At 37.6% G+C, this 26,366-nt stretch overlaps 2 protein-coding genes across 2 annotated transcripts; both read right to left on the bottom strand.

Moving 5' to 3' along the window:
• Window positions 1–6,412: 6,412 nt before the first annotated feature.
• On the bottom strand, window positions 6,413–13,019 carry LOC108674294 (UDP-GlcNAc:betaGal beta-1,3-N-acetylglucosaminyltransferase-like protein 1). The gene is made up of 9 exons (XM_047885787.1): window positions 12,751–13,019; window positions 11,870–12,089; window positions 11,365–11,429; window positions 10,604–10,669; window positions 9,591–9,686; window positions 8,717–8,940; window positions 8,032–8,167; window positions 7,081–7,221; window positions 6,413–6,496 (listed from the first exon to the last, which is right to left on the bottom strand). The coding sequence occupies exons 1-9, from the start codon at window positions 12,772–12,774 to the stop codon at window positions 6,416–6,418; spliced, it is 1,053 nt and encodes a 350-aa protein (XP_047741743.1). The 5' UTR covers window positions 12,775–13,019; the 3' UTR covers window positions 6,413–6,415.
• A 1,225-nt stretch (window positions 13,020–14,244) lies between these two features.
• On the bottom strand, window positions 14,245–17,590 carry LOC108674306 (uncharacterized protein C9orf85 homolog). Its single transcript, XM_018162243.1, has 5 exons — window positions 17,273–17,590; window positions 16,241–16,348; window positions 15,932–16,036; window positions 15,402–15,478; window positions 14,245–14,630 (listed from the first exon to the last, which is right to left on the bottom strand). Exons 1-5 carry the CDS (start codon window positions 17,399–17,401, stop codon window positions 14,336–14,338), a joined length of 714 nt encoding a protein of 237 aa, XP_018017732.1. The 5' UTR covers window positions 17,402–17,590; the 3' UTR covers window positions 14,245–14,335.
• Window positions 17,591–26,366: the final 8,776 nt, after the last annotated feature.

Raw genomic sequence — 26,366 nt, 5'->3', positions numbered from 1 at the left:
AAACAATTCTAGCAATTTCAACATTAAGTTTAAATTCATCTTATAACATCAAAATAAACTGCAACAATATTCTCGACAATCGTGCAACTGCAAAGCTGATTAAACTGGAAACATCGGAAAGATGAAACCAAAAGGAAGAAGTTCACACGCAAGCCGTTTGCTAGAACAATGCTGCTGCGTGCCTAGAATTAAGCAGCATTTTGTAGGTACAAGGTCAGCATTATAATATTGCTTCTATATCCCTCAGACAATGCACGCAAGCGTTGCAACGAGAACAGTAACAACTTGGACATGACCACAACAGATTAAGAGAACAAATAAAAACAATAATACAGAATAGGCCAAGCCGTGATAAATAAAAAGGATGATTTGTTAAATGAGGAGCGAAGTCGTGATCTTCGTTATCATTACGCGGCTAGGGATGGAAAATTGCAGGTGAATTAATTGCCTGTGAGGACGACAGACCTGACACCGAAAGAAGGTAAACGAGGGATGAACACCAAATGAAAGTGAACGATAGAAACTATTTCCGTGTACACACAATACGTACACAGTAATAAGGAACATTCCGGTCATGGCCTTCATAGGAACAATCTAAAAGTCAAAAAACAGTAACGGGCATTTACCAGTCCAGACTGGGAGATAAATAATAAAAACTCATGGAAGTTAAATTATTAATTAATATTGGGCGAGGTGAGATGAATTTAGCGTTCATCAAATGTAAACAATCTGAATATAATATATGAGATAGTGAACTTTTCAATATAATTGATTTTTCACAAAACGTACAGGAAACACATAGTTCAAACGTTTCAATAGCTCGAAATAGTTTCTATGCTTCACTATTCAGTCACTGGTTTGACCGAAGGTTTGCCAATCACCGTCCGCTTTCAAAATTCAACTCACTTTGGAGCGACTGGCTATATAGGAAAAGTACCAAATATTAAATTAGAACTGAAAGTTCTATCAACACAGTATTTAAAAAAATATAACTCAGTACTCACTGCAGTGAGTGACAGAGCGCGCATTTTCTCGTCGACGAAAACGTGAAGTCACGGACGGACAGACAGACAGACAGACGGACGGACAAGCCGAGCACAATAGTGCATTTTTTCCATAAATGAGAAAATGCGCTAAAAAATATTGGACATATATGATAAAAATTAGAGGAAATGGAAAAACCCTTGTACTTAACTAAAACTGTACTGATAAATATAAGTATAAAATAAAGTGACGGCGCATGAAGCACCTAAGTCTCAGAGACGGCAAGGGAGGCGCAATGCAGCCTCTACGACTCACCGGGAGCAACTGAAGAGACTTGCCGAGGCAGTGTCACTAGCAATACAAAGCTTGTATTGTAACCTTGTTATAGATTAACTACGGCTGAATACATGCAAGCGAAGCGTAATCAGGCCTACTTTAATTCTCGAGTTTGAGATGGCATTTAGTTACAATGGTATCTTTGAATATAAACCTAATAAGGAAATCGTCACGCCGATTTTTACCTTTAAGTTAATATTCGCTGGAATTACCGTAGACTTCCAAAAGATCAAATTGTGGATTAAAAATGAAAATTCGCTCATTTTTAATACAACCAAACTATTATCTTTACACGTTAAATTTATTTGATTTAGTTCAACACCATGATTCACTGAACGAATATTTCACTTCGAGACTTAATACTCAGTATTCTTGGCCGCTCTGGAAGTAAATGTAGACATTATCAGCAGTAATGAAATATTTAGAAATAAATAATTGAACATTACCTGTACAAAGATATAATCATAGCATGCAGGTATATGATGATATAACCTATACAAAGAAATAATCATAGCATGTATATGTTGACATAACCTATACAAAGAAATAATCCTAGCATGTATATTTTGACATAACCTATACAAAGAAATGATTAGAAACTTTCAAAAATATGAGGCTTGTAGGCCGGGTATCTCGTGATGAATGATTCTTGAGTGACGTAGCGAGAGTGAATCCTGAATCGTGAGTGACCAATTGATCGAGGCACCTATAGAATGTTGAGTTGAGTCGGACCCATGCTGAGGAAGCATATAATGTTAAGAAAACTTTGAGCTTCCTTAGGCGAGGTTCAAAGATGAATTGATACAAGAACTTTATAGAAGTTCGTAGTCGTTTTTGCAATAAAATCGAAAATACAAATCTTTAAGTTTGGACGTGAGTATAGAAAGATGTTATTTTAAATTTCACAATTTTCGAGCAAATCTAACAACACACACAGAAGCATCTATGGTAAACAAATGATAACAATTGGCTCTTACCGAATCATCGGAAATACTGGGCTGCTTTTACAATAAGTATAAGCACCGAATTCGTAAGTCTAGGTCGTAGTGCTACTGATATAAATCTTGCCGATTGAAGGAAACGACAACACATCGCATCAAGGGTTAAAGGTCGGACTAGATTGTCATTGAGAAACCTCAACATATAATACACCACGATGTTTATTCGATAATAAATCGATAATGGCAGTTATTTAGAGGAAAAGTAATTCATGACATTTATTTCGGAAGGATTAATCGATCACGATATTTATTAAGGAAGAATAATCCATTCGCGGAAATTACTTTAGAGGCGTAAATAGTTTGAGATAGTAATCAATCGAGTATAAATGGTTGGTTTCATTCACATAGGATGTACAAATGGTTAGCATAATTCATAAATAAAGTAATAATGGTTAGTGGCATTCACCTAGGAAGTTTAAATAGTTCGAGGCATTCACTGAGGAAGGTTAAATGGTTGACAGAATTCATCAATAAAGTATCAATGGTTTGAGGTATTCAACAATAAATTATAACTTGTTCGCCGCATAACTGAGCAGGATAAACTAAATAAATTGAGGGCCCCAAAGGAGCAGGGATTGTGAGCAGGAAGAGGTCGTCACGCCAAGACGATGGCTCGATAAGAACGCGACACGTGATGGCTAGACATGCAGCACGGCGCGATGGCTAGACATGCAACACGACGCGATGGCTAGACATGCAGCACGACGTGATGGCTAGACATGCAGCACGACGTGATGGCTAGACATGCAACACGACGCGATGGCTAGACATGCAGCACGACGTGATGGCTAGACATGCAGCACGTAGGCTTGTTTCAAGGATTCAAATGATTAATAGCGATGATTATTCTTAGAGATTTTCTCTGTGAATTTAACTTTATCGGGAATTTATTAAGGTCGCATTCGATGTTACAGTATTGGGCACGTTAAGTCCTTGTAAGATGACAACTATCATGAGAGTTCGTTTTGTAGAATGAATAATAAAATATTAAACCAACAGGCCATGGGCCTATTTCTTTAGTGCCGACACTTCTATTCTATTCTATGAGTGTTCGTTATGTAGAATGAATAATAAAATATCAAACACAAGGTGACAAAAATTATTAATTTCTGGAGAAACGTTATGATATACCTAAATAAGCTAGAGTGGGATTGATAATAATGAACAATTTCTTCGAATATGTCGGTAATCCAGTGTATTTTGTAGGAAAAATAGCATATAAAAATATTAAAAATAGCATATAAATATAAGTAATTTTTTATCAGCGATGATACAAGCGTATAATATTTACGTTAATAACACTTGCAATGATCTCCATGAACATTAAGATAAAGATTGCGAAGAAAGTAATCAAGATCAGCTGAAAATATTGCCGCAAATCAAGCCCTCTTTTATTCGAGCAAAACTTTGACGTGATCACGCGACGGTTTAACTGCCGGTCAGAGGCTGACGTTGATAGATGACAAGCTGTAAGAATCGCCATTATACATATTGTGTGCATTATTCCATTATATTGTGTGCCCGAAGTTGTCACTATTATACACACTGTATGAATTATACCTATACTGTCACTCATAGACCTATCATCGGATCATTCCTTGAGAGATAAAGTCACTAAAGTTTTCGATAATCAACATGAAAGTTGTGTTAGCAACCGCAGTAATAACCATTTCAACATTACACACAACAACCGCAGTAATAACCATTTCAACACTACACACAACAACCGCAGTAATAACCATGTCAACATTACACACAACAACCGCAGTAATAACCATTTCACCGTTACACACAACAACCGCAGTAATAACCATTTCACCATTACACACAACAACCGCAGTAATAACCATTTCACCATTACACACAACAACCGCAGTAATAACCATTTCACCATTACACACAACAACCGCAGTAATAACCATTTCACCATTACACACAACAACCGCAGTAATAACCATTTCACCATTACACACAACAACCGCAGTAATAACCATTTCACCATTACACACAACAACCGCAGTAATAACCATTTCACCATTACACACAACAACCGCAGTAATAACCATTTCACCATTACACACAACAACCGCAGTAATAACCATTTCACCATTACACACAACAACCGCAGTAATAACCATTTCACCATTACACACAACAACCGCAGTAATAACCATTTCACCATTACACACAACAACCGCAGTAATAACCATTTCACCATTACACACAACAACCGCAGTAATAACCATTTCACCATTACACACAACAACCGCAGTAATAACCATTTCACCATTACACACAACAACCGCAGTAATAACCATTTCACCATTACACACAACAACCGCAGTAATAACCATTTCACCATTACACACAACAACCGCAGTAATAACCATTTCACCATTACACACAACAACCGCAGTAATAACCATTTCACCATTACACACAACAACCGCAGTAATAACCATTTCACCATTACACACAACAACCGCAGTAATAACCATTTCACCATTACACACAACAACCGCAGTAATAACCATTTCACCATTACACACAACAACCGCAGTAATAACCATTTCACCATTACACACAACAACCGCAGTAATAACCATTTCACCATTACACACAACAACCGCAGTAATAACCATTTCACCATTACACACAACAACCGCAGTAATAACCATTTCACCATTACACACAACAACCGCAGTAATAACCATTTCACCATTACACACAACAACCGCAGTAATAACCATTTCACCATTACACACAACAACCGCAGTAATAACCATTTCACCATTACACACAACAACCGCAGTAATAACCATTTNACCTCCCACCATACCACCACACACGCAGTAATAACAGCCTGGTTACCCTCCACAATACCACGGGGCAACGTACTTAAAATTTCGTAAAACCAACATCAATATTCGCCAGTACTATGAAATTGCCACGAAGATAATTTATGAAGTTTAATTTTAACGCAAACAAAAGAGAGGATATATATTTTTTGATGTCAACAGATCTCAAGAATATTCAAGAGGAAATGACCTTGTCGATGATTATCTGGGAAACTGACACCTTGATTCCATCAGACGAGTTTGCACACAAGTAAACATTTTGATACTCTTACTACATCCTATACATACTATACCATTAGTCATAACCATGAACGGAATATAGATAATTTTACAAATCTATATGAACTAGTTAAGTGCTGCTGCTAATGGAACTCTCGAGTTCCTGACCAATAAGTCAGAACACTAATAAGCTTTAGTGAAAATTAAACGGCACGCCTGTTTACTTGTGAAGAAATTCTTGTAAGCGGCGACTTTCATTTTGGTTCACTATCATAAAGGAAGATTTTAGCGTAAAGGCATGACAAAATAATTGTCGAGGGACAACAAGCCAGGTGTTATGTGCCTTATATTATCAGTGGTGACTTGGAAAATTTCATTTTGGTTTACTAGCATAAATGAAGATTTTAGCGTAAGGGCGTGAGAAAATAATTGTGTAGTCGAGGGATAAGCCAAGTGTTATCTGCCTTAGCTGGTTTACAGAAAAAAATTCTATGTAAACCGAAATAAAGTTAAAGAGATACAAAATGAGGCATATGTAAAAATTTCAGCAGTGGGGTCCCAATTACAAAAAAAAAAAATTGACTGTTTTAATTTCATATAAAAATAATGAAGATATACGTAGCAGAGTCAATATTTTCACATAGTATTGTACCATCGATATCAATAACTTCTCAATTAGACATTGAACGAAAATTTCAACACGACAGAAGTAAAGCACACAACAACAGGCACCTCAGTTATTGGGGGCTTGCATTAACCACAGAGCCTCACTTTATTTGACTTTCTCTCAGGATGATCTAAAAATTGGTTCACCACAAGGCTTGGGAAAAAGAACTGCAAAACTATTCTTATGAACTTCAAGATGGGGATAAGGATGAGGGAATAATTGGTAAATGAAAAATTCAATAAAGAAGCCAGGAGAAATGTAAATGTTAAAATGACAATTAGGACAAATAATTTGAGTACCACGAGAAAATGGTCAGTGGTTTAGGTTTCCAGGTTTACTCACAGAACATATCAGTTGAAGTGGTAGTAATCCCGCCCTTCAGTGAGTTTAAGCGATGCCAGGTTCTCTTCAAACTGCCCCTTCGTCAGACCCTGGTAGAGATTCAGTTATCTCATCTCAAATACAAACACATAACTTGCATTTAACAATGAAGAATATATTAAAATCAACAAGGCAGTCGCAATAACTGTGCATTCTTAGGCAGAACCTCAGACTTGAAAAATAAGCCAACATAAATAGAGCGCACAAGAGTTTATTATTAGTTTGCCTAGGAAAATTGAAATCAATCACAATCTCCGTATATTCATATCATGAAACATCATTAAATTTCCCCTTCACAGAGCCATCAAACCGTTAGATGGAACTCTCACAGCGACAGCTTGATACAATACATAGAAAGCTATCGTGCTTCTAAAAATAATTTCAGCTTTTTGTGTGGTAGCCTTGAATATAACCCCTAATTAGTCAATGCCAAAATAACTGAGAACCACATAATTGTTCACATTCATGCGTATACGGCAGAACTGACCAGCTTTACGCAGATGAGAAGCGGTGGCGGCGCTTCACTAAAGTGGACTAATAGATTTCCTCAATATAAATATGTAATTTAGTCAATGCCAAACAAAACATAACCACATAATTGTTCACATCCTTATATATATACGGCAGAACTGACCAGCTTCACGCAGATGATAAACGGCGGCGACGCTTCACTGAAGTGGACGATGGGCACGCGTGGCTTGGGGCGCTCGTGGCTGGCCTCGTGGGTGTAGAACTTGCCGATCTTCTTGACGTCGACGTCGCAGAAACACGTCACCTACAGGGCAAGTCGAGGGAAAAAAGAACAAGGGATAACTTGATAGTCAATGAATGAAGTCTAGAACAAGAAAAAATATAACTCAGTACTCACTGCAGTGAGTGACAGAGAGCGCATTTTTTCGTCGACGAAAATGTGAAGTCACGGTCGGACAGACAGACGGACGGACAAACTGACATAGCGAGAACAATAGTAAATTTTTTCCATAATTGAGAAAATGCACTAAAAACTGGATTATTGCCATTGGTATGCATAAAGTTGGGATTACTGAATAAAACTTGAATGACAAAGAAATATGTAACAAGTGGATATATAGATTGTTTTTCCAACATTAAATATAAAAAATTCCTTTAATTTACACGGCAAAAAACATTTTGTAGAACCAATGCCCCACAAGTAAGAGGATGGCTGGAATGCGCATCTTTTATTTAATCCGAAATGGTCATTAATGTGTGTTTACATAAAATATATTATCATAATGATAGGAAAACAACTAAACGACTTGATTATGAAAGCAATTTAACATAGATTGCAACGAAATCGATCCGATACGATTTCAATCAGGTAACCATCATCAAGATAACGTATGAGTAATTATGGTACAATCAAGATCAATTATACAATCACGATCAATTGTACTATCAAGATCAATTGTACAACCAAGATTAATTGTACTATCAAGATCAATTGTACAACCAAGATTAATTGTTCAATCATGATCAATTGTACAATAAATCTTATGAATAATATAAATTGTTAATATTATTCATTAAACATGAATAATATTAACAATTATACAAGTGAAGGGACCTTGTCCCTGTTACGAGGCTGTAAGGAGCGGTACAGTTTGCGCCCCTGCTTGCCGGCGCTCCAGATGGTGAAGCGCGGCCACGCGTCCAGCACCTGTAGCTGCACCTCCTTCACCCGCGCCTCCCAGATGCTCTCCCTACATCGTAAATAAGATAAATTATTTGAAAATTAACGAAGAAAATTAATTCAACCGTTAAAATCAGATTCTTGATTATGAATTTAAATCTAGTTATTCATGATTTTCATGATCACCCGCGCCTCCCAGATGCTCTCCCTACATCGTGAATAACATACATTATTAGAAAATTAACGAAGAAAATTAATTCAAGTTCTTAAAACAGATTTTAGATTCTGATTATAAGTCTAGTTATTCATGATTTTCATGATACACATGAATGGTGATCAGCTCCGTCTTTAATGGAGATTAAAAAAATACATTTATTGACAACGGTCACCCGCCTGCCGTTCATCTGCCAAATGAAGGAACATATTTGTTTTAGAAGGTAATTAAATATATGGAATTAGTGCCATGGGTCCCATAGCTGAGGCCAACTAAACCCACTCAGAGACATGGAGCCACTCAGAGACATGGAGCCACTCAGAGACATGGAGCCACTCAGAGACATGGACCCACTCAGAGACATGGAGCCACTGAGAGTCCTGGTAATCTGAGACATTGACCCACTGAGACACGGCATGCGTGGCGGCGGCGTGGTGGTGGCGGTATACCAGCAGGGGGGCGCCGGGGGTCCGCAGCACGGCCCCCCCGCGGCGGATGTGGTCGTAGAAGAAGAACAAGTCCTCGGGGACCCCACGCCCCGCTTCACTGAAGGGCCCCACCAGCAGGTACAGGTCCCGGGACATGAACCATGTCGGCATGATCACCGTGGGGCCGTGCGACGTGAAAGCCTGCAGTCACCAGTCTCATGTTAATGAGCGTTCAGAAATACCTATACAAGCTTCGGATATTTAAATCAATTTATGTAATTTACATTCGTTCATTATAAAAAAGAGCCTTTGACAAGTGTTAATTCAATTACAGTTTATCCATCTATTGCATTTTAATAGTAATATATGTTAAATATAATCGAATATTTAGGTAAGTGCCCTTCATTTAACATTATTAAGTAGCTTGTCTCAAGAGTATTAAATCTACAATTATTATAATTTATAATAATTATTATAAAAATATTCCTGAATCAAATCTCGATAGACGAAGAGTTTTTCATGAATAAAAAAATTACAGGTCAACATTTTCGTAGCATTTGAAAGACACATCGTAATTCATTCAAGCATTCTCCATGCCTGGTAGTATATAGGTGTGTATATGTAAGGAAAAGAACGTCTCAGATCAAAGAAAAATGAACAATTGAGTTACCACGAATGAAACTAAATCCACCAATTCATTCGAGTTATTTCCACAGTCCATTCATGATGAGAAATATCGCAACAGGAGATCGAAGATACAAAGAAAACCTAAGGTTTAATAACTAAATTAAATGACCTGGGTGAGGAGCGAAACAAATAAAACCTGAGGTTTAATAACTAAAATAAATGACCTGGGTGAGGAGCTGAGGGGGGGTGAGGGAGTTCGCCCAGAGGGTGTAGCGAAGGGTGGCATCCGCAGGCTGTCGGGTGAACCCGCTCCCTACGAGCTAAATAAATAAAAATATAACTCAGTACTCACTGCAGTGAGTGACAGAGAGCGCATTTTCTCGTCGACGAAAACTTGAGGTCACGGACGGACAGACGGACATGGCGAGCACAATAGTGCATTTTTTTCATAAAAGAGAAAATGCGCTAACCAAGATGTAAAATAAAATATAATTTTGCAGCACATAATAATTTTAATGAACAAAATTAGCACTCAAGTATTTTAGCGCATTTTATCATTTATGGAAAAAAGGCGCTATTGTGCTCGTCATGTCTGTCCGTCCGACAGTCTGTCCGTCCGTGACTTTACGTTTTCGTCGACGAGAAAATGCGCTCTCTGTCACTCACTGCAGTGAGTACTGAGTTATATTTTTTAGAAAATTTTATAATTTTCAGTTACGACATTATTTCACAAGCTTTTGACATAATCAGCTAACTGAAAAAATAAACAATAAATAATTTAAGGCAGAATACGCGCGAAGCAAAACATTCGTAAGAGAAAAACTGACGCACACATAATATGATTGCCAATAGAATGACACCAAATAAATTACGAAATCATCAAAAGGAAGACATTTTCAGTTAACATAAAAATAAAATGTTGGTGTTAAGGACTGCCAAGAATCAGAGTCCATTTCAAAACGATTTATTCGTATGTTCCGGTATTAATGACATTTATATACGGTATGCCTCAACTTTATAGCGTAAAAATAGCTCGCTATTTTTTAAACCTTCTTCAATATATTTTAAACCTTCTTCGATAGTGACGTCACACTGAGAATTATACCAACAATACCGCCAAAGACGCAGCAAACAACTACTATATTAGTTGTCCTCCTATAGATTATTAGTTGTACAAGTCACAGATCACTGATACATCATTTATCATCATCATAAAATACAACTCATCACATCTGACCGCGTCAGGATGTTGCTGCAGGAGGCGGTACTGTACAGCGATGCGGTGTGGCAGCATCGTGTCATCCTACATGCAGGAAAATTTATATAAACAAATATTTAACATATAGAAACAAATTTTAAACAAATTAATAAACCAATTCTAAAAAAATTTCAGATCAATAGGAAACAAATTTTAAACAAATGAGAAACAAGTTTTAAACAAATAATAAACAAATTCTAAAGAAATAATGAACAAATTCTAAACAAGTATCAAAAAGATATTAAATAAATATTAAATTCTGTGCTTACCAATAAAGGCTAGGAAAATCCACATAAATTGGGTAATTTTTCGTAAGAATTGAAAGAATCTAGATGTGTTAGATACGATAGTTTTAAATTAACTAGTAATATGTTCATGTTAAAAATGTTAAATTAACCAGAAATATGTTAAATAACCAGAAATTAACCAATATGTACCAATGTATGTTATGTTAACCATCTCAGCAATATTCACATGTATTTGGCAACCTCTTATAATATTTATACACAGATAATGTTTCCTACGCATAATAAATATAAAAATATCAATCCGAAATATGATTTTTTAGAATGAAAAAAGTTGATCAATCATGAAAAATTATGCAAAACAATCGGAGATCTTACGTTATGAGGTTGTAACATGTAGGTAACGTTATAAGGTTGTAACATGTAGCTAGCGTTATAAGGTTGTAACATGTAGCTAAGGATTTATTCAATCAATTTATTTTTCGGAGATCTCACCGCATCCATGAAGCAGAGGCAGCGTCCGGAGCTCTGAGCGACAGCTTTATTCTTTGCATACCCAACTGATAACGATAGGTATAGCAGAATTTACATAAATATTCATTGAATGTTCGCAAATTATGCGCCGAGTCTATTGCAAAAAAAACATGGAATGCTCAATCAGAATAAACGTCTTAAAATAGACAGGGAACACTTATAAATTGAATAATCAAATGAGACTGATGAATTTTGAGGAATAAATACCTATTCAGAGGAATACAAATGAGTTTTGCTTTTTGAATAGGCTCTATCTTCAGCAAACTAATACCGTTATTATATAACACCTTCGCAATTTCTCTCACTTATATAACACATAGCGCAGTGTATTTTCAACATCAGGCTTGACATCATAAATTTTTGCGCTAAAAATAAAAAAAAAACTGACCAATTGACAACACAAAAAATCCAATATCCATGCCCTGACACTTGAAAATAAGAATCTCCCACTGAATTTCCGACGAACCTCCTTTAGGACGCGAGTTAATTTCCTCTGTCGCTATCAACCTAACGCCCTTGGTGTCAAAAGGCGTCCTCCACTTCTCGACGATGCTTGAGGATTCGTCGGTGCAGGAGTCGAGGAACACCGAGAGCTCCAAGCGAAGGTCGCCGGTCTCCTGAACATGGATTGAAGACAGGCACTCGTCCAGCCACGGCCCGGCGTTGTGGACCGGCAGAATTATAGACTGAAAATAGAAAAATATCTTGTACATTTGTTAGGCAGGGTGGCATATTAGTAACAGTTCAGAGTACCAGGATTGGATCAGTGAGCTACGGGTTTGATCCCAGCTTCCTGCGACAGTTCTGGTCAAATCCGCGAGGTGGCCTGGCGGTTAAACATCGCAAAAAATTGAAGCTGAGTTACGTGTTCGAGACCCGCATCAAGCTGTGAATGTTCTGCGATGTTCATAATCGGTGAACAGGTCTAAGGGCTCAATTCACGCTAACACTGCTATAATATATGCGTCAAAAGATTGTATGTCTAAAGCCTAAAGCTGGAAATATATAAGGGCTGATTTAGTGCCTATCCACAATACTTCTCAAGTCGGAATATTACATAGAAATCAATTCCAATGACATGGAATGACAAATAAATCCCACACTGAAGTTGACAAAAATTTCGTTCTTTATTTGAAAATAACAGAAAAAATGATTCAAGGGTCCAGATAAATAATTGAAAAGATAAATAGGAAATGACTTACTACAGGTCATATGACTCCAGTTATGGTTCATTTTCCTGCCTCAATCAGCGAACTTGTGAACATATATGATTTACTCATAGTGACCAAGCGATACATGATAATCTATGTAAAGTTACTACAATAATCCATGGCAGGCATCACTCACCACGTTTACAGGGGGAGACAGCATCTCTGGCTCCACGCGGATCAAATTTCCAAGCCTAAAGCGCTTCAGCAAACAAAGGATATTCCGGTATTCCGAATTTGTGTTTGAATCCAAACTTATTGAACTTCCTATAGAAGCGTTTAATGAAATGCTATAGCCCGTAGAATCGACAAAAAATGAGGTACCTACTGTAAAAAGTAAAGCAAATATTTAAAAGTAAAAGTTTCGCCGAAGTTTTCTTCGCCTTAAATTTTTTTTAAATTGCGGTTTAAAAAAAACAAATGGTATCGGTGCTGATATACCCACCATTAAGTCAATTGATGGTAGTCGCTTTGTTTGTTAATAACATCAGCACAGACGTCTCAGTGAAACAGACCCTCACCCAAAGAATGCCGATCCAATTTTCAAGGAAATTTAAAGTAACGTTTTTGCAGCATATTTGAAAAATTTCTAGATTCGAGATGTCAAGAGGTGTGCGAGAGTATACAGCTTGGCCCGGGAGGTCGTCACCTGAAACTTTAAAAAATTCCCCTTGGCAGTAAAGAGAGGACAACTACTGAAATTATTTCCATGTCAACCCAAAAATGTTGCCTATTTAATAGACAGAACATTAAAACGAAGTAATAGGAGAACAGCAGTAGTAACGATGGAAGGACAGGAGGTTAGGTAAGAGAACCCAGACACTCTTACCAAAAATCATTACACAGGCGCCGCATCGGCCAGCTGTCCTCCAGTAAGGAATGGTATCCTACCTACACAATTGAAGAGCCACAGACTGCTATCGCGAGCTCTTCACTGCGGCACTCAAAACCCCAGACCATTAGAGGTAAATGCTAACTAACGAAGACCATATCAACCCAGACCTCACGAGGAGAACAATTGTCCAGTCGTTGCTGCTCGAAAAGAAACTATAGCGCACCGTATTCCCGAAACATTATCAGCGACATTGAGGAAAAATATTTGGTTTTCATAGAAAAAAATTAATTTTTATCAAGATATTGTGAGCTGCAGAGGAGCCCAAGGGAGTGCAGAGTTCCCTTTGATGCTTGAATGGACATCCCTCTAGGGCTTTTCAATTGAAGCACATTTTCCTACATCTCAATTGCTTAGATTTTCACTTCAACACTTTTTTTTCTTCCATGAACCAAGTTAAGTTAAAAATCCGTTATATACTCTGCCAGGACATGAAAGTTCGGACATAATTTTCAAAGTAATGGTGTTGACGAGGCTTGCATTGGATACCAATGACATAAATCTCACACAAACTGAAAAACGTTAGACTTCGTCGAAGGTCCATTGCAAAGCTACAGCTGAAGGCCTCCATTGTAGAAAAACCGATCATTTCTAATGGTACTCATAGATGCTGCATCTAAGTTCCTGCCTTACTCAACATTAATTGAAATGTTCAACATATTAATATTCTTCTTGCTTACTCTCAGTCTTCAAGACCTCCTCTGTATTTTCTATCTTCAGCAGAAAAAAATAACTCACAACTTAAATCTCAAACATTTATTCGTCACCAAAGAATGACAACTGGAGGGTTTTGAAGAACAAACTTCATCTTCCCTCGTCATCAGATCAAGATTCATCTTCCCTCGTCATCGGATCCAGATTCATCATCATCTTCATCATCGTCATCCTCATCATCGTCGTCATCCCCTAAGCTGAGGTCATCGAAGTCGTCGGCTAACGTCATCCTGAGTTTAGTGTGGCGCTTGAGTTGCTCAAGCTTGCGGTAAGCGAGCTTCATGTAGTCGTTGTGTGGCAGACACGACTCCTGCTCGCGCTTCATCCGCTGCTCGTAGCTCGCCAGCGCCTCGTCCGTGTCCAGGTCGGTGATGTCAACCTTGGGGCCGATGCCATTCGCATTGTCCATGAATCTGAGCACGATTCAATTAACATTTAAGAAATTCATATCTCAGATGAGTCTCGAACCTTGACCGGATTAAAAGTTAGTATTTGAAGTATATGAATTTGTAGTAATACAAACGTTAAGGAAAACTTTTCTGTTGGAGGTATCCAAATCTCCCATAAAATTTTCTAGCCTAATTGAAATGGCAAATGAATGGCAGTTTGTGAAAATTTTTGAGCCCATTCACTTGATTACTCCAACAAAGAGTTTCTGTAGAAGTGTAAAAAATTACTACCGGTGGTTGAATTCCTAGCTTGAAGAATTATAAATTGAACAAATTAATTCATCTATCATTGGATATGAAACTTTTGTGCAGCCAAATAAAAAATTCGGATCACTAGCTATAAAAATAACCAAACTGATACATGTTGATCAAAGCACAGCAAATTGAGTATAGGTAATGCATTCTAATTTTCAACAATTAATTCATTAACAATTCATGAACAAAGCATTATGTAAGAAATTATGTTCACAATCGGCACATTTACAGCCATTAATTAACTATTCTTCAGTGTACTAATTTTAGCATCAGAAAAATGTACGTATCTTAGAAATCTCCACTTGAACAGACTTAGTCTACAATATTAAATTTCTGTTCAAATTAATTAGCATTTTGACTAAGCATCTGGCACGGATGGAAACTCAAACCCAAATCTGAATTAATTTCTAAATCAAAGACAGAAACAAAAAACAAACAATAGAAGAATCAACACTACAGGGAAGAAGACTTCTGACGCACCTCCAGAACGCTTTCCTTCTCCTCACTGGTAGCCTCCTCACTTCTGCTTCCAGTTCGCTCTTTTCTTTAAGTTGTGTCTGGGATCATACAATACAAACTTTAATTATGCAACGAATCAGCAATTTATTAGCAAGTATAATATGTATGTTATATAATAAGTATGTATGAGGATTGTAAATAAAATTTCATTAGAATAACAACAGCACAAGATTAAAGCAGGGTTAGAGTTGCCAACAGCAGAATGATTCCAAGTTTACATGGATAAAATGAATAAATAGGTGATCAATAATAAATAAATTTACATAGATAAAATAAAAATTAGTTCCAGCTGACAACATTAAAAGCCACAAATATGATAATTAGAGCATTTACATGCATAGGTAATAATTTGAGCTCATTACATTTTGTCTACTTTTCTGCTTTTCATCTACAATATTAAATCTTTTATTGAAAATTTTAAATCAGAGCAACTAGAACTATTCATAGCTGGTGATTCTGCATAAAGTAAATCCTTAGTAACTTAAACTCACTCGTTCATCCGGAGGTGCCTCTTTGACCACTTTCTTCTCCTTGGCACATTTACAGCAGATACCCAGAGACGTTGCACATGGCAAGCACACTGTGTGGTATGCATTCTGAAAATAAACATTTTCAAAGCTCCAATGATACCCTATATATTTGCATTACAAGGCTAAACAGAATACAAGATGTGCAATATGTAATCTGTGAACATTATACGGCATGCTAACAATCAGACTAAACTAGGAAATATGTACTAGCTCATGAACCATTAACATATTATCTATATTTCAACTATTCCTTCTCGTAGCAGTACTCACCACAATCGTTTTATCACTGCATTTGGTGCAAGTTTTGGGCTGAGAGAGAGGTTTATACTTCTTGTACTTAATCTTCCATTCAATGATGTTATTGCAAGTCTCACAGACCTGAAAAATAAAACAACTTAGTTACTCATGAGAATGACAAAGTGAAGCACAAAGTGAAGCACTGACTGGAACTCACAATCCCTTGCATGGTGGTTAGTGACTGATCTGGGCTACAGCAACTTTGGGTTGACTTAAACAATGCTTTCTAATAGCACTGGACCTACAATACACTTCAAGCTGAAATCCATGGTTGAAAGTTTAGCTAGAATAACATTTGCAGTTTCCTAATAAAGTAGGCTTGCCATTTCCGGATGAGATCAATTTGAAGTTTACCTATATATACCTACCGGTATGTATTGCAGTCAGCTGCACAGGAATTTACTGGTGAAAAATATTGAATTCTAACAAAATGTCAAACCAATATTTTGGCAAGTTTTCCTAAAAACAAATAGGTATGCAACATTCTTGATTGAAAATTGAAGAGTTACATGACTGACAAGCACACAATGATATCAGGATCTAAACATAACAGGCTTTTATATAGGGTAGTACCTAGATCATTGCTGGCACAGTGGATGGTGGAGTCAACATATTGATGCTAGGCTTGTACATTGGTGGTATGCAATTCAGAATAACCACCTACTATATTTTGCATTATCAATTGTCTGCTAAATATTAAGATGTTTAAAAAACATCTCAAGAAGGTAAGTTTTGATGAGTTTCACCTCACCTGGATCCTGGGAATAAACCTCATTAAAACTTTTACCTCCCAATTCAATCGTCAAGCAATTTGCCTTGCTTCTGGAAAAGGATACTATCATGGTGAAATTTTTCATCAATAAATTTAGGCTACTGTGCTAGTTTGACAAAAACTAACATAACTAATGCATGCTCGAGAGTTTTACATATATATTTGAGAGCAACAATTAAGTTGGGTGATGGAGAACATTACACATAAAGAAAATACCATAACTTGAAACTAACCTGCACAACATCAAGTTCAGCAATCATCTTGCTCCGATGATTAGTGTCAAATCGAAGGTTATCAAACACTTTCTTGTTTTTATGCTTTTGGGGTCTTGTTCGAACAACATTCCCACGTTGAGAACTCATTATGCTGTATGCACTTCACCTCAGGACAGCAGAATAGATTTCCTAAAATGGTTTTATCCTAGGATGCTTTGAAGTATATAGGTACACTTCTAAAATTCAAAATTTTAATTTATTAATGTAATGAGAATAGAATTAGGTAGATTTATCCAAGAAGCATTAACTCTCTGGAAAGCAGACATAAAATGATATTAATCTGAAGTTTCAAGTTTAAGTGACAGAGATGTTGTTGTGTTCCTATGCCTGGAAGGTCTTGTGTGCATGCCAATTTTTTTTGTGGGGATAGGTATACACTGGTACGGTATGTCGGAAATAAACATCAGTTCACCAAAAAATTTTTTGTTCACAATACTGAGCACGCTTGAAACAAATGTAGGTACCACAGTTACAGTATATATACAACACCAAGTCTCTTGGGTGCACCTGCACCAAGTCTCTTGATGAGGACATTGGTCACAAGCACCACAACATAATGTATACAAACAATGCTTTTCAAGTTTATCTTGTTTTATGCAAGTTTTAAAACTACTTAAACATCACTTTCAAAGTTTATACAGCTTATACTAGTTTCAATACAATGCAAACACTAAACACAGCTTTTCAAGTTTATTAGGGTTTATACTAGTTCTGAAAAAATGTATACCTTCAAATGGGGTACCGGTACGTAATATGGGATGGTATTGAGGGTTTTTCATTAATAACTTTTTACCATGAAACATTTCATATACAAGTTTGGGCTCATTATATAGCGCTTGGTGTGGGCTATTGTATGGAATTTCTAATGGAATTCCATATGCTATTTGTAAGTTGCCAGTCACAAAATAAACACGTCCCTAATTACACCTGGGAACAGAGTAATCTGGGACACTTGAAATAAAACTTCATTTTAAGACAATTGAAGCATGCAGAGTGTACCATCTATTGCTACTAACAGTGATCTGAAGTCCTCTTTTTCCTTTGTAAATGATGTACCGTATATGTAGAATGAATGATATTTACATTGATTTTACTTGTTTTTCATTTATTGATATGATATTACCATATCCATACATTACTGTATTATTGATGTAATATTACCATATCCATGAACATGCCATTGAGCATTTACAATAACCTTGTCCACTGCACGCTTCATATCAGCAGCCTTATAGCATTTTTAGCGCATTTTATCATTTATGGAAAAAATGCACTATTGTGCTTGCCATGTCCATCTGTCTGTCTGTCCCTCTGTCCGTGACCTCAAGTTTTCGTCGACAAGAAAATGCGCGCTCTGTCACTCACTGCTACCACTAAGTTACATTTTTTCTGCTTCTGTAAGCTTACAAGGATGGCTTGTATTTCCACATCATTTTAAATGGGTCAAGAGAATTCACTATAACAAAAAAAGGTAGTAAAAACAGTCCTGAAATGGAAAGGAATATTCTAGTGACAACCATAATATTTTTTAGAAAAATGAATCACAATTTAGGTTAATTACTTTTCATTTCATGTTGCCCGGTGCACAATTCTATCTATGACATTCTCTGCACAATTTTGTGATGAGTGATGATGCATTAATTTTTTTATTAGGTGAAATTTTTTTGCTGAGCATGGTAAATATAATACATTTACCATGCTAAAAAATATATAATATATATATATATATATATTTTTTTTAATTGATATTTTCATTGACTGAAGCCTTTGCTAATCAAGGTTCTACTGTAAATGCATTTTTAGGGGTGTCACTTATTACCCAGGGGAGTGTCCTTTATTACCCTGTCCTGCAGAAATGGCCACCATTTCATTTTGGAATGAGATATGAGAATTCTGTCAATCACATTTTTAAGCCAACACCAGTGTGCAACTTTTATGTAAGTAAAATTTTTTTATATGGCAAATATTTTTATTTTGCAACAGACCTTAGCAGAGGTACGTTTCCAAAATTTCACTTTTCACACTTTATTTCGGAGAAGTTTCAGGGGTACCGGTAGTACTGTATATGTATGATTTCTTAACTTACTTTATGGTACTACATAGATGGTAAAAATGTTGAACTTTTTGCCGCTTTTTTTAGTTTTGCAATATTTTGATTAGTTTAGCTGCTACATTTCTACATAATGTGGGATGACTGTCCCGATTTACCCCACTTGTCCCTTATTACCCTGTTTGATGGCACCTACCCAAATACCCATATTGCTTTAGTCTATTTGAGTTTATACTGGTTCGTATGTACCAGTTTTGAAATAGATGGTTGCAGCAGATTTTGAGTTTTCAGCGCATTTTCTCATTCATGGATAAAATGCAATACCGTCAACCGGGGCTACTCGGGACGATTTCTAACGTTTTTCATTAATAACTTCTTACCATGAAACATTTCATAAACAAATTTAGGCTCATTTCAAAGCTCTTTGCAAGGGCTATCACATGGCTTTTCAAAAAAAAATTCCATATGCTATTCGTAAGGTGCTAGAAGCAAAAAAAAAAAAAAGAGTGTCCCAAGTAGGCCTGTCGAATGGGGCTACTCGGGACACTTGGAATAAAAATTCATTTTAAAACATTCGAAGCATGCAGAGTGTACTCATCCATTACTAACAGTACTCTGAAGTCCTCCTCTTTCATTGTAGATGATGTAGAGGTAGAATAAATGACATTTTCTGTGATTTTTACTTGTTTTTCCTTTATTGATATGATATTACCATATACCTACATTAATTACCGTATTATTGATGCAATATTATCGTATCTGTTGACGGTAGCGCGACTTTTTTTTCACAATGCATCATTTTCCCGCCTCTAGCCAGAGGTGTTACGTTCGTAACAAAAGTGTTACTTTTTGCTTATTAGATCTTATGTTGTTACTTTTGTTACCACTTTCGGAAAAATTCGCCAACTGTTGTTACTTTATGAATTTCAGTCAATAATTCTTTAAATAAGGTCCCTTCCATAGGCACTCGTGCTGAAGAGTCAGCTTAACCGCGCCTTGTCTCGTTCATAACTCGAATGATCGAGTTCGGCAACGTTCGCCGGTAAGTGCGCCATGCCGGTGCTCTAGCCCTTTAAGCCCTGGTGCGACGAATTCGTCACAGAAAATAAAAGCTTCTACCGAGAGTAATTACATGTTTGGAGTCTAACCGCGAGTGTGACAGTAGCGTCACATGTTGTGAACTCGTTCGAACGACATTCGATGGAGTAGGCGCGCCGTTACTGCCAGTACAACACAAAGACTGCACATGATCTGAAAAGTAATTCAGATTGTTTTTTTCACTTTTGAAACATAATTCAGTGCGTAAAGGGCTAGTTACTTGTTAGCCTTCAACGGTCAAGATTGCTGCCATATCTACTGCTAACTTTTATCAAACTACATAATTTTCCTTTCCTTTGCTATTTTTGAGGATTTATTATAATTATTCCCATATATTCTTAAGTTTGATTAGCGCGGTTTTGCTTAACACGGTAAAACTCAGGGATTTATTAACCGCGTTAATCAAGGGATTGCTGTAAATGTCTGCCAGACTGGTGATGTACAACAAATACATAATTTATACAGGTAAGTATTATGACCAGGGCATTAGTTGATTTAAATTCATTCTCTGATCATTAATCATGTATACTGACAACCAAATTCTATGTCTAAAAACAATTCAAGTCATAGTGACTTATCACATATTTTTTTAGAATCGGTTCATTTTTCCTAATCTACAGAAGATTCAAAACAATTTTTTATGTATGATGATGCTGGTATGAAGGTATCCATGATAGGTACTTTACTGGTCTACTCATAGGACTATAGTAATGAACTTGAGAAGTGGTCTAAAAATTCTCTGCTTGGACACAGTGATTCAAAAACATAATTATAAAAGAAATACCTAGGTAGGTATAGTTCCTTGTATGCCAGTGCTAGGCCATGCAGCGTCATGTATGCTGGATTAATCCATGGAAAACAGCACAATCTAGTTGTGTGGAGTTGGGTGGGGGGGGGGGTGTTGGGAGGGGAAGGTAAGCAAGACTTGGTAATGTGGAACAGGGGACCGTGATTCAAGTGCTGAGGTGCTCTTCAATTTCAGGATGTGCGCTCCAATGTGGGTCGGCACCCTACAAAATGCCACAGGTAGGCAGTCATTAATAAGGCATATGTAAGGGCAACATGATGTGCATCATGTGCTCACTGCTGATGTGCTTAGTGACAATTTTAGTGGCAAACCAGGTTTTTTAAAATTTTTATATTGGTATTTCACTATACTAATCTAGACAAGGTTTCAAATCATTACAATCAATATCTTTAGAATTAAAACCTTAGACTGCACAGTCAGGGGTTACATAGTGGCTAACCAGAGAATTTTTAGAATCTGTTCACTTTTAATTTCCTCATTTAACGTCAACCGGGGCTACTCGGCACAGTTTTGAGTGTTTTTTGTTAATAACTTCTTACAATGAAACATTCCATAAACAAGTTTAGGCTCATTTTATAGCTCTTTGCGCGGGCTATCGAATGGCATGGTAAAAAAATTCCATATGCTATTCGTAAGGTGCCAGAAGCAAAAAAAAAAATAATGTGTCCCGAGTAACCCCATCGAACAGGGCTACTCGGGACACTGCCGCTGGATGTGGGAGCTTCTTCGAGTGGAGCGCCCCTTCTCACCGGGGTGTCTCTGCGCAGTGGCGGGACCCGTCGGAGGAAGCGTGCGACCTTCGACGGCCAAACTCCCCGACCTCAACCCCACCCCGGGCCCTGGCCCAGGGTACCTTGCGTCCTGCGCAGCGCCGGCGGGGGATTCGTCCCTCGTTTTTTCGACAGAGGGGTTCTATGTCCCGGCCATCGAATCCCTCTTACACTTACTCGCCGGGGACATCGAGTCCAATCCTGGACCCATCTACATCTGACCCACCTGCACTAGACGCATCAAACGTACTGTTGGCTCCGTTCGCTGCAACTCCTGCGGCAAGTGGGTCCACCTCCGGTGCACTACACTCCCTTCACTTACCCACTACACAAGCGACTTTAAATGCACCACTTGCCTATCCACAAACACTACCTCATCACAAACCTATACACCACAAGCACATCCCCTACCCCAGTCAACCCCACACTCAATACCACCACCACCCCTATCACCACCACAGCAACCCACACCGCCCCCACAGCCACCACCACCACCACTATCACCATCACCACCATGACCACCACCACCTCCTCCCCAACACCGTCCACAACACAGGAACACCAGAAACACCAGGGCTCTCAATATCCTNTGAGGTCTTCACTCCGGTAAGGTTAAAGCAATAGGCTCTAAGATAGAGCTAACGAGAGACGACTTTGCCTCCTAACACGAGACAAACGATAAGCGTATAAACGTTAACAAATTAATTAGACAATAAATTTTAACATTTTAACATGTGGGCACTCAACACCTGACATTTTCAACAAGGCCAACAGCAACTGCAAGAGATGTAAAAAGAATAAAGAGTAACTTCTCGACCCCAGCATCAGTGAGATTGTCCAATGTAGGAGACCATTGGCCTCAGTTTAATGTGTCCAGGGGCAGGTGCCACATGTGCTCGAAGAAGGGAGAAGAAGCAAGACCTGCAGTAGAATATGAACACTGCAAAGTGCATCTCTGCTGTAACTGCAAAAAGCTGCTTCAAAGAGTTTCATCAGTGAAAGACTTTCTGCATCAATAATAATCACTGATTGCATTTTTGCTTGCCTGTAGTATATCAATAAAAGACCATAAATTATAGTAGAGTGTACTGTAGCTACTTCTGTAGCTTCACCTATGTTAATTCCAAATGAATATATTTTTACCAGGTTATTGTGATAAGTTAATTATTTTAAGGTGTTTATTGTGTATGTAGCTACTTGTGTAGCTTCACCTATGTTAATTCCAAATGAATATATTTATAGTTTTTACCAGGTCATTGTGATAATTTAATTATTTTTCCTTTTGTGCTATCTCATTATAAGCTAGTGCATACATTACCGTCAACCGGGGCAACTCGGGACTGGCGGGGCAACTCGGGACGCACCTCCGACACAGCGTAAAACTGTTATAGTAGCGAAACTAATTGGAATTTTAATCAATTTTTTTCTTAACTGGAGCCTTTGCTGAGGTTCTACTGTAAATGCGTTTTTGGGGGTGTCCCGAATAGCCCCGCTGTGCGGAAATGACCGCCATTTTTTTTTAAGGAGATAGGCAAAATCTGTCAATTACGTTTTTAAGCAGACACCTGGGTGCAACTTTTATGTAAGTAAAATTTTTTAATATGGCAAATATTTTTTTACTACAGACCTTAGCAGAAGTAACTTTTCAAAAATATAGTTTTTCACCATTTTTTTCAGGAATTTTTCAAAGCTAGTAAATGTAGTATTTTTGAACTTCCTTTATACTACATAGATAGGAAAAAGATGACGTTTACGCCACTATATTTAGTTTTGCAATATTCCAATTAGTTTTGCTACTAAAACAGTTTACGCCGTGTTAGAGGACTGTCCCGAGTTACCCCACCCATCCCAAGTAGCTCCGGTTGCGGGTATTGTGCTCGCCATGTCTGTCTGTCTGTCTGTCCGTCCATCTGTCTGTTACCTCAAGTTTTTGTTGACAAGAAAATGCGCTCTGTCACTCACTGCTGTGAATACTGAGTTATATTTTTTCTTAGTAGCATCAGTGCTCACAGTGGACCTACAGCAATCCCTTGATTAGCACGGTTTTGAATACCGCGGTTTTAACGCGGAAAAAAATTCTACGCCTACCCTTAATCTACGCGGTGCCAGTTTTGATTACCGTCAACCGGGGCAACTCGGGACTGGCGGGGCAACTCGGGACGCACCTCCAACACGGCGTAAAACTGTTATAGTAGCTACTTAGAACGCTGGAGCTGGCCAGCAACAACAAAGTCCTTGGACACCCACCACCTGACATAAGCAGCACAGAAACACAGCTCTCTAGACTGGAGAGAGTACACCTAGCCAGGCTTTGCTGCGGCCACCACCCCTCACTACAAACATATGCAAACAGAATAGGCCAAGCAGACACAGACACCTGCCCATCCTGCCATAGAGCTCCCCACACAATCACTCACATTCTCCTGGAATGTCAGCTCTGGCAGGACCTCAGACAACACCACCACATAACCTCAACCCTAAAGCTCTAGAGCGACCCCCTGTCGGTGGTGTTGTACTTGCGTGAGGGGGGTCTCTTGTAAAATTGAGACCGGGGAACCATAACAACAACAACAACTCGGGACACTTGGAATAAACTTCATTTTAAAATATTTGAAGAATGCAGAGTGTACTCATCCATTACTAACAGTACTCTAAAGTCCTCCTCTTTCATTGTAGATGATGTAGAGGTAGAATAAATGACATTTTCTGTGATTTTTACTCGTTTTTTTTATTGATATGATATTACCATATACATTAATTACCGTATTATTGATACAATATTACCGTATTATTGATGCAATATTACCGTATCCATGAACATGCCATTGAGCATTTACACCAACCTTGTCCACTACAAGCTTCATATCAGTAGCCTTATAGCATTTTTTCTGTATCTGTAAGCTTACAGGACGGCTTGTAATTTCACACCATTTCAATTGGGTTAAGTGAATTTACTATAAAAAAGATCAAGAAAAACATACCTGAAACAGAAAGGAATGTTTCAGTGACAACCATCATATGTTTTGGAGAAATAAATCATAGTTTAGGCCAATTACTTTTCATTCTATGATGCCTGGTGCACAATTCTATATATGACATTCTATGCACAATTTTGTGATGACCAATGATGCACTAATTTTTTGATAAGTGAAATTTTTTTGCTGAGCGAGTTAAATAAAATCAATATTATTTGTTTTTAATTAATTTTTTTCTTAATAGGAGCTTTTGCTAACTGAGGTTCTACTGTAAATGCGTTTTTGAGGGTGTCCCGAGTAGCCCCGCCGTGCGGAAATGGCCGCCATTTTTTTTTATTGAGGTATGAAAATTCTACAAATAAAGTTTTCATGCTGACACTGGTCTGCATTTTTTTCTAAGCAAAATTTTTTAATATGACAAATATTTGTTTTACTACATACCTTAGCAGAAGTAACTTTTCAAAATATCATTTTTCACCACTTTCTTCAGGAATTTTTCAAAGCTAGTAAATGTAGTATTTTCAGACTTCCTTTATACTACATAGATAGGAAAAATGTTGACGTTTACGCCACTATATTTAGTTTTGCTACTAGAACAGTTTTATGCCGTGTCGGAGGACTGTCCCAAGTTACCCCACCCGTCCCAAGTAGCCCTGGTTGACGGTATATGTGCTTCAGTTATACATTTTATATGGATGATTTTCATTTGGTTTCCTTTTATACCATGTCATGGTTTGAGAGCGATCTGTTTATTTGTTGTAATGACAAGTATTTTTGCTTTCAGGTAGATATAACAAAGAAGTACCTAATGGACAAGAAGATTGCGTCAATCTTTGATGAAATTGAAAGTGATTTTAGCTCAAATACTGATGTTGAGAGTGACAATGAACCTACAGAGAACATTACAGTGTTTTCTCACAATATTGCACCGGCACCCTCGTCCGACGATGATGAATAATTTGTGATACAGATCTCTGATCTCATCCAAAGAAAATGCTACTGATAGCTGCATCTCAACAATGCAAGATGGAATACCTGTTTCAAGTGGATAGACTCGAAAGCAGTTCATCTGATTTCAAACTTCCATGGAATTAAAAACCCAACAGTTTCCATTAGCAAAAAAATGGTCCAAAAATAATTGTGAAGTTTCCTCTTACCATCAGAGACTACAATGAACACATGAGAGGGGTTGATAGGCATGACCAACTACGTCAACTGTATGACATCAACAAGAAAACATCAAATGCTGACATCCGATCTTCTTTTGATTGTTCGACATGGCCATAATCAATTCATTTATACTGTATAGAGATGCTGGACACCAAACGATTGGTCTCCTGGATTACTGAAG

This window comes from Hyalella azteca, unplaced genomic scaffold (assembly GCF_000764305.2).
Source record: "Hyalella azteca isolate HAZT.00-mixed unplaced genomic scaffold, Hazt_2.0.2 contig3122, whole genome shotgun sequence".
Lineage (NCBI taxonomy): Eukaryota > Metazoa > Arthropoda > Malacostraca > Amphipoda > Hyalellidae > Hyalella > Hyalella azteca.
This window is presented reverse-complemented; position numbering and strand designations above follow the sequence as displayed.

Coding starts and splice junctions, on each gene's coding strand:
- LOC108674294 (XM_047885787.1), bottom strand. CDS start 12,774: ATGCTGTCTCCCCCTGTAAACGTG. Junction 12,090..12,750: donor TGTCTCCCCCTGTAAACGTG/GTGAGTGATGCC, acceptor TTCTATTTTCAG/TCTATAATTCTGCCGGTCCA. Junction 8,941..9,590: donor CCCCTCAGCTCCTCACCCAG/GTCATTTATTTT, acceptor TGGTGACTGCAG/GCTTTCACGTCGCACGGCCC.
- LOC108674306 (XM_018162243.1), bottom strand. CDS start 17,401: ATGAGTTCTCAACGTGGGAATGTTGTTCGAACAAGACCCCAAAAGCAT. Junction 16,037..16,240: donor GCAGTGATAAAACGATTGTG/GTGAGTACTGCT, acceptor GTTTATTTTCAG/AATGCATACCACACAGTGTG. Junction 14,631..15,401: donor AGAAGGAAAGCGTTCTGGAG/GTGCGTCAGAAG, acceptor AATCGTGCTCAG/ATTCATGGACAATGCGAATG.